We start from the raw sequence: 14482 nt of genomic DNA on the forward strand, positions 1-14482 counted from the left end.
CAATGATGCCACCCGAAGGTTGCAGGAACAGCAACTCATATTCCGCCTGGGAACCCTGCAGCCATATGGTATCAATGTGGACTTCACCAGTTTCAAAATCTCCCCTTCCCCTACTGCATCCCTCAACCAGCCCAGTTCGTCCCCTCCCCCCACTGCACCACACAACCAGCCCAGCTCTTCCCCACCACCCACTGCATCCCAAAACCAGTCCAACCTGTCTCTGCCTCCCTAAACGGTTCTTCCACTCACCCATCCCTTCCTCCCACCCCAAGCCGCACCCCCCGCTACCTACTAACTTCATCCCACCTCCTTGACCTGTCCGTCTTCCCTGGACTGACCTATCCCCTCCCTACCTCCCCACCTACACTCTCTCCACCTATCTTCTTTACTCTCCATCTTCGGTCCGCCTCCCCCTCTCTCCCTATTTATTCCAGTTCCCTCCCCCCATCCCCCTCTCTGATGAAGGGTCTAGGCCCGAAACGTCAGCTTTTGTGCTCCTGAGATGCTGCTTGGCCTGCTGTGTTCATCCAGCCTCACGTTTTATTATCTGACATCTGTCCTATATCTTTCACCCCTCAATTTAAAGCTATGCTCCCTCGTGCTCGCCGTCACCATCCTAGGAAAAAGGCTCTCCCCATCCACCCTATCTAACCCTCTGATTATTTTATATATTTCAATTAAGTCACCTCTCAACCTCCTTCTCTCTAATGAAAACAGCCTCAAGTCCCTCAGCCTTTCCTCATAAGACCTTCCCTCCATACCAGGCAACATCCTAGTAAATCTCCTCTGCACCATTTCCAAAGGTTCCACATCCTTCTTATAATGTGGTGACCAGAACTGTACGCAATACTCCAAGTGCGGCCGCACCACAGAGTTTTGTACAGCTGCAGCATAACCTCTTGGTTCCGGAACTCGATCCCTTTATCAATAAAAGCTAAAACACTGTATGCTTTCTTAACAGCCCTGTCAACTTGGGTGGCAACTTTCAAGGATCTGTGTACATGGACACCGAGATCTCTCTGCTCATCTACACTGCTAAGAATTTTACCATTAGCCCAGTACTTTGCCTTCCGGTTACTCCTACCAAAGTGCATCACCTCACACTTGTCTGCAATCTAATCTAATCTAATCTAAACTCCATTTGCCAACTCGCAGCCCAGCTCTGCAGCTTATCTAGGTCTCTCTGCAACCTACAGTATCCTTCGTCACTATCCACAACTCCACCGACCTTAGTGTTGTCTGCAAATTTACTAACCCATCCTTCTACGCCCTCATCCAGGTCATTTATAAAAATGACAAACAGCAGTGGACCCAACACCGACCCTTGCGGTACACCACTAGTAACTGGACTCCAGGATGAACATTTCCCATCAACCACCACCCTCTGTCTTCTTTCAGCAAGCCAATTTCTGATCCAAACTGCTATATCTCCCACAATTCCATTCCTCCATATTTTGTACAATAGCCTATTGTGGGGAACCTTATCGAACACCTTGCTAAATCCATATACACCACATCCCTGTTTGGTCACCTTCTCAAAGAACTCAATAAGGTTTGTGAGGCACGACCTTCCCTTCACAAAACCGTGCTGACTATCCCTAATCAATTTATTTTTTTCTAGATGATTATAAATCCTATCCCTCATAACCTTTTCCAACACTTTACCAACAACTGAGGTAAGGCTCACTGGTCTATAATTACCAGGGTTGTCTGTACTCCCCTTCTTGAACAGGGGAACCACATTTTCTATCCTCCAGTCATCTGGCATTATTCCTGTAGACAATGATGAGTTAAAGATCAATGTCAAAAGCTCAGCAATCTCCTCCCTGGCTTCCCAGAGGATCCTAGGATAAATTCCATCCGGCCCAGGGGACTTATCTATAATGAGTGTTACTTATGGCATTGTCTTCCAATGAACACCAGCAAAGAGGACATGAAACATTCGCCTTACCCCAAGGATAAGCTGGCTTCGAGTGCACATTCACATTGTCTATTGTTTTCATGAAACAAAAAAGCAAGCGGTACAACAAATTTACATCTCACTCTTCCATCATGATGCATCAAGGAAACATACAACATGTCAAAAATGCACCTTCAAAAACTAAGCTCCTGTGCTTTAAAGTTTTAATTTCAGGAAAGCTGTTTGTAAGCTTTGGCAGTTGCTCCTCAGTCATAAACTGCTGTACAGTGCAGGAACATAGGTGTGTCTTTTACAGTAATGGTTACAAGTACCTGTTTCTCTTTCAATCTTTTCAATATCCTCCTCAGCTATTGTGGAGAGCTCATGCCGGTGCAGTAACTGGCTGTGTTCTTCCAAGTAAACAGCATCTTGTTCAAACAAACACTTTGCTCCTTGCAAGATAGACCACCGATCACCAAGATTGTTCACACCCAGTGACTCTACCAGAAGGAAAACAAAACATCAGCAAATCGACAGATTTAACTTAATTCACTACCCTATTGTAAATTGCAGCTCTTATGTAAATTATACCAGCATAATATCAAAAGCATGCCAGAGAAATGAGATCACTTGAAATGCTCTGATAATCTTTAAACAATAGTACCTGAGTAATTCCCTTAAAGGCAAAAATGCCTGCCAAGTTTTCAGCACATGAACATAACAATGTGTACACACATGATCGAGAAAAATAGATATTAGCCCTCCACCGCATAATTTCAGTGGTAAAGTGTAGGCGCTCCCGTTGTCACCAAAAACTCTAGGAAGAAGGTAACAAAGCTTCCATTTCTTCAACTCCATTGACTACACTGCAGCATCTTTTAGCAGAGTCCAATTAGATCCAGCAAATAGAACACCAGGACATGCAGTGGCACTGGCAACCAATGCGGTAGAACACTCTGATTCGCTTCCGGAAGGTATCTGTTGAAATTTCAGCTACACTCAACGTTTACAATTCAGTAAGTTATAGACAGGCATCTAATTGTCATGGCTCCACACTCAAGCACGTGCGCACATGCATTGATGAACCTAAATATTTTCCTACTGAGTACAGTAACCTACCTACAAAAGTTACATCAAAATCAGAAAGCAATTTAATACTATCCATTGTAATAGTATTCTTTATCATGCCTCTTCGCAAATGTAGCCAATATATTGCAAGTCATTTCCAGATTGGCAAATGAAGTTTTAAAGTACTTCAGCCTATACACTAAGGCCTCTGAAGATGAATATTTCCACGGAGGCAATAATAGGAAGAGAAAGCAGTCTCGCACTTTCATGTTTTTAAAAGTGTGATCATAATACTATCAAAGCACAGAATGAAAGTGGCTCTCAACAGAACAGATTGAAAATTAGCTGATCAACAGAGTCGGAAAATGGTTACTTTTAACACCAAGCAAAGGAGCTGTGCAGAATAAATTAACAGAAGAGGTCGAAGTTCAAAAATGAATTAGCGAATAAAAAAATCAGACAGATAAAAGTAAGTGATTGAGAGAAGCGGTTTCTTCAGTATTTTGGGTAATAAGATGATAAATTCACATTTTTGTGTAGAGAGGTATGAATATATAACATAGAAAAATACAGCACAGTACAGGCCCTTCGGCCCACGATGTTGCGCCGTGGAATAATCCTAATCCAAAAATAAAATATGGGCAAGTTTAAAGAGTCTTTCAGGCTGTTTGTGCATATTGAACAATATAATTCTTCTAACTAAAAGATAACGTGAAGCTGTCTGCGAAATGATCCGATTTATGACCCTTACTGCTAAGCCTGCCCTAAACTCCAGTGACAAAAATACTATTTAATTGTCTGTAAAAGCAAATTACTGCAGAAGCTGGCAAACAGAAAGCACTGATAAAACTCAGCAGGTCTGAAAACACTTATAATTGTTCATAAGTGTTTTCAGACCTGCTGAGTTTTATCAGTGCTTTCTGTTTGCCAGCTTCTGCAGTAATTTGCTTTAACTTAGTTCATAATGCGTATGTCTCAGAACGTAACTTCATTTTACAAAATATAAAAGCTGCCAATTCTTTAATTTCATGTTTAAACTGCAGAAACTAGTTAAGTAACTGAAAGTAACCCCAAATAAATTCAACTGAAATACTTTAAAGGTTATTACATTTAAAACACAATGGCTTCATTGAAGGGTTTAATAGCTAGAAAAGCAAGATCATAAACAGCATCCCGCCCCCTTGACCTATCCATCCTCCCCGGACTGACCTATCCCCTCCCTACTTCCCCACCCATACTCTCCCCTCCACCTACCTTAAGTCCACCTTCCCCTCTCTCCCTATTTATTTCGGAATCCTCTCCCCATCTCCCTTTTCTGATGAAGGGTCTAGGCCCGAAACGTCAGCTTTTATGCTCCTAAGATGCTGCTTGGCCTGCTGTGTTCATCCAGCCCCACACTTTGTTATCTTGGATTCTCCAGCATCTGCAGTTCTCATTATCTCAGATCATAAACAGCAAGCGTGTTTACTTAGCTAAAGAACTAGAGACATGACATTTGTAGGTATTTCTACAGAAGGAAAAGTTATTCTTGCGGCATCCCAAAATGAAGGAAAACTTTGAAATGAAAGTGCAGCTCATTTGCATTGTTAGCTAGGTACAAATTGTGGTGTCACATTGCCAATGGAGGCGGATCAGTCTCTTTGTTGGAGCTTATCTCTGTGAATTCAGTTAAAGCACAGCCAGCGGGAAAGACTGGGTGTGTTTGGCAAAGCAGCTAAGAGTCTTTGTCACATTTGGGTTAACTGTAGATTGTGGTTTCATGGAAGTCAAGAGATAAAGACAAACCTGAAGTACAGCAAATGCTAGACTTATCATCCAGGATGTAGCCTGCGGTTCAAGGGCTGGTATTCAGTATAAATCATACTGAGTAAGAGCAACAACAGTTGAAGATTTATTTAGCTGTAAACCAAGAGGAAAACAAAATCTATCGTAATTCTCTCAACAAAGGCAGCAGTGCTTCTTGAAGTAATCAGTCTGATTGCAATTGGAAACTACAACAGTAAGCTATTTAAAAACAAGGGTGTTTGCTGACGCTGAAACCACTACACAGGAAGTGAAGGCACACCTACAGTGGAACTGTGGAATTTGGAATTTAGGTTGGGAAAGAAATTAGAGGCTCGTCTAACCAAAAGATAATAGAAGGACCCCAATGACACCTTGTGTCTTGGAGAATAACTGAATTACTGAAGAGAAATCAGTGAATTCTTAAGAACTGCAATGTCATTTTTTTGAGTTGGTTCTGGGAAAAGTAAACAAAGTCATTTGGTAAGATAAAGGAACTCTTGGTGGAAGTAAAAAGTAGAGCTAAAAGTTTACAGCAGAAAGCTTTATAAATTATATTAATTTAGTCACGCATGTGCATTTAATACCTCCTTATATACACAATTAACAGTTGTTTTTGGTTAAAAAGTGAGAGATCTTGTGGCATAGTTTATTTAGTTAATTACTGGGTGGTTGAATTCCTTCTTCAAGTGTCAACAATCCTTAACAGGATCTTAACAGGTGAACAGAAGTTGTTATTCTTGTACTTAAACTGATTCATCATATTATAGGTGCAGCTTCCAATGACATTGGTTGAAGTGTTTCATAAAGGCAAATTCTTGATGATTGAACCATACAAGGTACGGCATGTGCGAGTCTTCTAAAATCTAAGTCTGTCATTAATACTTTTCCAACCTGTAATAGGGTTTAACATTATCCCTTATGATAAGGAAAGCTGCTGTGATTTTAACATAGCTTTAAACAAAAACAAACTCCAACAGGTGCTGCAAATCTGAAATAAAAATGAGACGTGTGTGAAATATTTAGCTGGTCAGTAACATCTTTGTAAAGAGAAATAAAGTTAACGTTTCAGGTCAATGATCTCATCAAAACAGAAAAAACAATAAATTTTATACAACTTCAAAAAGCAGGCCTAGGTAAGGAAAGTCAAAAAGGATGGTTTGTGAATTGCAAGAGCACTGTGTTATCATGACAATTCTTTCACTTTTTGCCGAATAGCAGTGCCACAGTAATAGAGACACAGGAAATGCAGAAACATATAGGAACAGGAGTAGGCCATTCGGCCCTTACAGCCTGCACTGCGATTCAGCATGGGTGATCATCCAACTTAGCACCCTGCTCTCATTGTCTCCATATCCTTTGATCCCTTTAGTCCTAAGAATTTTATCTGATTCCTTCTATTTATTCCTACTGTTTTCTGTCTGCCAACCAGTTCTCAATTCATTTCAGTACATAATCTCCAAATCAGGCACTTTCATTCTGAATGCGAATGTCTTGTGCGGGACCTAATCGAATGCCTTCTAAAAATCCAAGTAAACCACATGCACCTCCTTCCCTTTTTTTTTAGAAGATTCATTTGAGGATGGAGATATCGCATTCACTGTACATCCCTAGTAGTCCTTGAAGACACTTTGTAGAGACTGGTACAATTGAAATGACATGCTAGGTCATTTCAGGGGGCAACTGAAAGTCTGGACTCACATGTAGGCCAGATCGAGAGACTAGAGCCTGAGGGCACAGCCTTAGAGTAAAGGGAAGACCTTTTGGAAAGGAGATAAGGAGAAACTTCTTCAGCCAGAGAGTGGTGAACCTATGGAATTCACTGCCACAGAAGGCAGTGGAGGCCAGATCACTGAGTACATTTAAGACTGAGATAGATAGGTTCTTGATTATCAAGGAGATCAAAGGTTACAGGGAAAAAGCAGGAGAATGGGGTTGAGGAACTTATCAACCATGAGTGAATGGCAGAGTAGACTCAGTGGGCCTAATGACCTAATTTCTGCCTCCCATGTCTTATGGATCAGGTAAGGATGGCAGATTTCCTTCCTGATGGACATTAGTGAATCAGATGTGTTTTTCTGACAATCAACATTCATAGCCATCAGTAGATTCTTAATTGCAGATATCTTATATTGTATTCAAATTCCACCATCTGCCATGGCAGGATTTGAACCCAGGTCCCCAGACCATTAGCTGAGTTTCTGGGTTAAGTCTAGTGATAATACCAGTAGGCCATCGCCTGTCCCTTATTCACTCTGCTAGTTACATTCTCAAAATATTCCAACAAATTTGTCAAGGTTGACTTCCCTTTTGTAAATCCACACTGACTGTTCCATCCTTTCATTCTCTTCCAGGTGCTCTGCTTTCACACCTTTTATCATGGAGTCTAGTATTTTTCCCACTGCCAATGTCAAGCTAACTAGTCTATAATTAACTGTTTTCTCTCTGCTTCTCTTCTTAAAAAGTGGGGTTACATTAGCTACCCTACAATCTACAGAAACTGTTTCAAATCTATAGAATTTTGGAAGATGACCACTCTCGCATCTGCTATTTCAAGGGCTACATCTTTTGGTACTATGGAAGACTCTGGGGATTTATCTGCCTTTAATCCTGTTAGTTTCCCCAATACTATTTCCCTACCAATATTTACTATTTCTCCTTCCCATTAAACCCGGTGTTCCCTCATACGTTTGTGATGCCACGTGTCTTCCTTTGTGAAGGCAGAAAGCATGTATTTAATGGTCTGCCATCTCTTTGTTCCCATTATAAATTTCCCTGTTTCTGAATGCAAAGCACCTATATTTGTCTTTACTAATCTTTTTCTCTTCACAAACCTACAGAAGCGTCTCCTGCCAGTTTGCGTATTCACAAACAGCTCTCTCTCATACTTTATTCTCCCTTCCTTAATCAGCCTTTTCTCCCCCTTTGCTGGACTCTAAACTGCTCCTAATTCTCAGGTCTTCAGGTTTTTGTTGGTCAATTTGTAAGCCTCTTTCTTGGGTTTAAGACTATCCTTAATTTCCCTAGTTAGTCATGGTCTGACCATGTTTCCCCCTTTTCCTTGCCAGGCCTGCTTCATCCATGCACTCTTTAGATGTTTACCTTTTCCTACCTACCAACATTCCTTTAAATGAAGATCTCCAATTTATCGTACTACTTCATATCATCGTAATTTACTTTATTTAAATTCAGTGACACAAATGAAGAACTTTTAACTCTTCCTGAACGAGAGAAAATGGACATTATACTGTACTTCCACTTATCTCACATGCAGTAAGTTTTACTTTTGAAGGATGAGCTTCCTGGGACGCCTTGATCATTGCTTAAAATTATACCAGTGGAATCACTAAATCAGGTTCAGGTTTGTCTTGACTAAAACAAAAAGACTGTTTCCACTGCAGCATTTACAGACATGTGTGTCTACAACCACTTTTTGAAACTTGGCAAAATCACTTGACGAGTGGAAATGAAGACAGAAGTAGCAGTATTGAGTCATTACCTTTTCCCAAAATATCTTTTGTAACAGGTTATTCTGATTGGACATTGAAGGAAGGAATAGCACTCTCTTGGTTAAAATCCCTTGGAGGTCTCTAGTCTAAAACAACATTATTGCAGCATTGTCACCACATACTACCACAGTTCAAAAATATGGCTCAGCAAAACCTACATAAGGTACAAAGGGAATTAAATGCCAGTCGTTCCAGTGATATCCACAAACCATGAATTACATTTTTAAAGTGGACTACAGTCAGAACAGGGATAAGGAGAGGGTCTTTGGATCATTGCTTCACATATGATATTTATTTTTCTTATTACACTCAAAAACATCGAGACTTTAAACCAAATGGCCCCACATATTAAAGCAAGAATAAGGTTAAAAACTATTTCAAAAGCCAGACTTTTGAGGTTTAGTTTGCATTTTTCAAATTTCCAGACAGCACACTCACTAACCAGACCGTCCAGCCCACAGCTGCGTACATGACAACCCCGTAAGGGAGGGATTAAGTTTCTATTTCATATCATTACTTAAAATATGGATTACCAACAGGAGCCCTGCAGTGGGTAGGGCAGTGCCCTTTCACCTCCAGTTTAGTTTAAAACCTAGCACATGAAGAAAAACCTTGGAGTAAATGCTGAAGCAGAGGTACGAATGGCAAAACGATGAACACGGTTGAAGAGGCTGAAGAGTGAATAGAACATAGAACAGTACAGCACAGTACAACCACCACAGTAACTACAAGAGTAAGTGCCAACTAAGAAGAGACTGAGAAAATTGCAGGAAAACAAAACTTAGTTTGCAAGCAAATATGTGTGGAGCGAGTTCACTGAAGATCAGTTGGGCAGTGCGTCAGAGAGATTTGAAAGAGGACAAAGATCATGAAAGCAAGTTGCTTGAGCAAAAGATAACCAGTGTGATTTGGCAGGGAGAGTACTGGCAAGTCTTTATGCAAGTGAAGATATAGGCACTGACTGCATGCAATTTGTAGAGGATGGAAATGGTAAGAGTGGCTGGGGTAGAGTGCAAAACTTTAACAGTGGTGGGGAACAAATCAGGGAATGACATTTAGTATTTTGATGGTGGAAATAATGTGGAAAAGAAAGCTAAATGTGACCAACACATAATGTTTACTTTTGAATCTTCTTATCTGGACAGAGGGAATGAGCTATGCAGTGATAGGACATAAGCTCATCTTTCAGGAGAATCTAACATCAACTAACTTGAGACAGATCTTAAAACAAGGGCCTATACAAATCACCTAAACTATATATAGTTACCCCCACACCACAAAAAGAACCTGTCATGCCATCTTATTATGTGTATCCTTGAAGCAACAGTGTGTCTGAGAATCTATGGTACAGTATAAAAGAAAATGTTCATATTTCTTACTTTACCCACAATCTTTGGTGACCGAGACAGCCATTCTGGTAAAACCAGAAGTGGAATGAGAGAATTTTTCATTTTGCACTCAAGCTGTTACAGACTTTGCTCATGCGTTGCCATAGGTATTTTATCAGAACCAGTAAAGGTAACCATTCCCGCTAGTGGTCTGGCCAGTTTAAATTTAGGAATTAGCACATACTGACTATAACTATATTAGAGTAACCAAATACCTGAAGTACCCTCCTGTGATCCAAAATGGATGGTCATGTCTTTCGCAAGTGAGCCACTCCAATCTTTTCAAAGGAATGCAGAGCAAACATTTGATAAGACAGGGCCAGATTTATTTCACAGTAAGTAAACATACAGAGTTATAGTTATGAGTGGACTCTGGTCAAATTAGTATAACTTGTCTTTGTGAAATAAGTAAAGACGATAAACCCATAAAGCTTTGTTCATAACTGTGTCATTTTATTTGATTGAAAACAAAAATCAACTTTGACTTGCTTTTTTGAATTTTAACCTCTGGGTCTGTCAAATGGTTGTTTTTAAAAATGGATTGCTTCATGGGCAGTCTGGTTAATGCATGTTTTCACCTCCACTTATGTTCACAATTTTGATGTGAAGGTCCAATAAGGTCTACCCATATCTAGGACCTCCCAACACAAAGGGTGTTAAGGGATACCAATTACGGAGAGAGGCTCACAAATTGTTTATTGTTTACAGTTACTTGAGGAAACAACGTACCAAATTCCAGTGTGCTTACATTTTTAAACATGGAACATTGGTCAAAAAATTCTAACAATAGCAATCTTCTCTGGGAAAGTTGGTCAAAAATTCTCAAAATATAACAAAAGCATATACTGAAAACATCCCAAAGGCCAATACTTTTAACATTAAATTTTGCAGCAGCAATGCTAAAGGAAATAGGCAGTGATCTCTAGTAAACACAGCTGACGGAGCATAATTCACACTTGCGCTGTACAACGTTCATACTTCATCACACAAAAATAACCTAAAGCATTTACAGACTTAACTGTTTCCAGAATTTATTTGTTCAAAACAATATTTTTTCCTCAGGAGTCTGGGAAAGATGCAATTCCCAAAGCACTCTTTTGCTTCCTCTACTGCTTTCCGCACTGTACTAGTTATTTTTGGCCAGGAAACAACATTCCTACTTTTCTTTCCGGGAAACCAAGAACTACAAGGGACAAGTCTGCTTTGGAATTCAGGGAATAACTCATTTTATGGTCAGTATTGCAATATTACCAGGAGTCAACTTCAGAATGTCTTTTCAGCATCAAGACCAAGGATATAGGAGCTTTATGTTTACAGTGCTGATAAACAGATTGATTTATTTCATGCACAGAGAATTGGAATATCCAATACTAAAACAAAATCTACCTTCTCACAATTGAGATTGCAAGCAAAAAGCCATCTAGAAGTCCATTAAATTTATTGAAATTCACTCCTTCCTGTGGGAACAGTTGTTGATTGGTACATAAATAAAGATACACCATTGAATAAAGAGAATTTTCAAGGAAGAATTATTTCTGTGTGACAGAGTCACTGATGCCAAGGCTTGGTGTCGCAGAGGGATAGGAAAAAATATTAAGACACAACACTAACACTCCTCCCCAATTCCTTCAATGGAGTTTCTATGCACCTGTGAGCAATAAGACCAAAATTTATATTAACAGAAGGCTTATGATAGTTTTGCAAGCCACCCTCTCACCCAGGCAACAAGGGTGTCTGTAGGAGAAAACAGCAAAAATTAAAAACAAATCACGAGAAAAGAAATGCGGGAAACACCAATTAGCACACCTAGCTCAACTTGGTCCTGTTTCAGGGCTTATTTGTAATTAATCTGCACAAGAGGCTTTCTCCCGCAAATTATATTTTTGCTAAATTACTCCACCTCAGAATGACACTACAATAAGCTTACAATCTATGCATGTCAATGTTTAACTGTATTTAGGATGCAAAACATAATTAAAAACTATGCTCAATGTGTGGAATCTTTTTATAATTATTAATTCGAAGGAAATTTAAGATTCAAAGGAGTAAGACAGCTTTGGTTCTTAAAATTGTTGCCACATTGTTCATTTCATCAAAGTGGAGTTATGTATTAGATTATTATAAGTATTTGTGTAAAAAAAAAAATCAAGATTCTAAGACAAAGCTTTGACCCAACATGTACAGTGACCAACTTTAAGACAAAAGACATTTTTGAAACGGGAAATGGCGTTGGTAAAAACTAGATTACAATTTTTTTAATTAATTAGAACATATCCCACATTGCTGATGCTGAAAAGAGCTTGGTGTTTGGATTTAGGATTTATCTTACGAATGAGACAATAACATTGAAAACATCCCTTCATCTAGAGGCTCAAGAAATTCAAACAGAAATTTTTTTAAAAAAAGGAAACAAAATGGAGTTGTTCTGGTTTCAAAAGCAGAATGTTCAAGGCTTGAGACCCAAAGTCTTATGACACAATTCAACTTTCAGTTACCAATGCCAAGTTAGCTTATCTCAACTCAGCTACTGCAACTTTCCACATATCCATGGCTCATCTGGATAAAAGTACTTGCCTTCTCTTGAAGGCTACTTTGCCAGAGAGAAAGGAAGAAGAATATGATTGCCACTTTGCAGAGCACAAACAGTAACCAACAGCTTCCTCAAGATTTAGACTGCAAGCTTCTACCATTGATACCCAATCACAATCACTTGATAGCATCATTACTGACTGAGCTGGCTGAGTCCCAAAGCACAAGAGCTGCTAGATTGTATCTGCAGCATGTGATGAGGCAACCAGAGAGAAAAATCTACTCAATCTCAATCTCACCAGCCTACCTGTCGATCATGTTGTTGTTTGAAGTGACCACTGTCCAGTGCTCTTACATTGACAACGTCCTATCTTTAACACCGGTGGTAACGTCTGCAGAATGTCTCACGACAGTACCACTGTGATAAATGAGACAGATTCCGGGCAGATATAGTAATTCAAGACGGGGCGCATCTTAAGACACCACTGGTCATCAAAAATTGCAAAACTGTACTCAAACACATTCTGTAACCTCATATTCTGGCAAACACCCCAGTCTACCATTACCATCAAGCCAGGGGACCAACCCTGGTTCAATGAACAGTGCAAGAGGAAATGCCATAAGCAGCACCAGGCATGCTTAAAAATGGGGTATTAATCTAGTGAGGCTACAGAAGACTATTTACATTCCAAACAACAAAGGCAGCATGAAATACACTTAGCTAAGCAATCCTACAAACAATTGATCAGATTGAAGTTCCACAGTCCTGCCACATTCTTTCAGGAATACTGATGGATAACTAAATAACTAACAGGATGTTACACAAATATACCCAATAATGGGGAGGCAGAAGCACAGCACATTTGTGCAAAAGACAAGGTTGAAGTAATTGCATCTGGAAAACTAGGTTAAGAGTCAGTAGATATGTAGCGGCAGACATTAAAAGGAAGTGATGATGGGTGTGCCTGCCGTCTGTGTCTAAAGGAAGTTAGGGATAGTATCAACTTGATAGGGAAGAGTCCAATCCTTCAAAAACTGGTGAAATGTCAACAGTATGAAAGACTCAGACTCCAGAACTAGCTGTACACATAGCCAAGCAGTTTCAGCACAGTTATAACATTGACATCTACTCAGCAATGTGGAAATTTGCCCAGATATATCGTGTCCACAAAAAGCAGGCCATGTTCAGCACAGACAATTACCACACTGTCAGTCTATTCGCAGTCATCAGTAAAGTGAGGAAAGGGGTCACCAAGTGTTGTCAAGCAGCACTTGCAAAGGGGTAACCTGATTAGTGATGGGGAAGAGTGACTGTCCTTAATATCAAGGCAGCATTTGACAGAGTATGGCATTAAGGGGTCCTAGCAAAGTTTATGTCAGTGGCAATTGGGGAAAACTCTCCGCTTACTGGAGCTGTACGCAGCACAATGGATTATGGTTGTGGTCATTGATGGTCAATCCCTAGGCATCTCTGCAGGGGCTTCTTAGGGTAGTGTCCTTGGTCCAGCCACTTTCGGCTGCTTCAATGACCTTCCCTACATCAATAGGTTAGGGCTGGGAATTGCTATTCACAATACGTCAGGTATTGAAGCAGTCTATATGCAGTAAGACCTGGGCAATATCCAGGTTTGGGCTGATGTGGCAAGTTAACATTCATATTGCAGACGCTGGAGAAGGTAACTGCCTGGCACAAGAGAAAAATCAAAACTATTGTCCATCTAAACCACGAATAACATTCAATGGCATTACCATTGCTAAACTCCACCCATCACCGAATTCCCCCCATCAACTTCCTAGTCATTACCAGTGACCAGAAACTGAAGAGAATCAGCCAGATAAACTCTGTAGTTACATTAGCAGGTCAAGGCTGGGAAATCTGCATGTATCTCACCTCCAGTTTTTCCTATGCCTGTCCACCATCCACAAGGCACCAGTCAAGAGTGATATGGAATAGTCCCCACTTGGATGATAGGCACAGCTCAACAATGCTCTAGAAGCTTTACACCATCAAGACATAGCCCACCTACCACCTTCAATATTCACTCCATTTATCACCATGGCAGCAGCGTGCACCAGCTACAAGATACACTGCAGTAACTTATCAAGGTGTATCTGATAGTAACTTCTAAACTTATGACCTCTACCACCTAAACAAAACGAGGGCAACACATGCAATGGGGACACCAACACTTGCAAGTTTGTCTCCAAGCCCCACATACGTTCCTGACTCAGAATTCCCTCCTAACAGTACTGTGGGTACTCCTACACCCTAAAGTCTGCAGCACGTTAAAAAGCAAGTTCGCCAC

At 40.2% G+C, this 14482-nt stretch overlaps 1 protein-coding gene across 7 annotated transcripts in view; it reads right to left on the reverse strand.

The window, feature by feature from the left end:
* amot (angiomotin) overlaps positions 1-14482 on the reverse strand; it is a 146866-nt gene that overhangs the window by 56805 nt on the left and 75579 nt on the right. For all 7 annotated transcript variants that reach the window (XM_059651385.1, XM_059651382.1, XM_059651380.1 and 4 more), the window contains one exon: positions 2233-2400. Coding sequence is in view for 3 of the 7 variants with exons in the window: in XM_059651382.1 (XP_059507365.1) it covers positions 2233-2400 (168 nt within the window). In the remaining 4 variants the exon portion in view is untranslated. The remainder of the gene's footprint in view (positions 1-2232; positions 2401-14482) is intronic.

This window comes from Stegostoma tigrinum, chromosome 15, assembly GCF_030684315.1.
Source record: "Stegostoma tigrinum isolate sSteTig4 chromosome 15, sSteTig4.hap1, whole genome shotgun sequence".
Classification (NCBI taxonomy): Eukaryota; Metazoa; Chordata; class Chondrichthyes; order Orectolobiformes; family Stegostomatidae; genus Stegostoma; species Stegostoma tigrinum.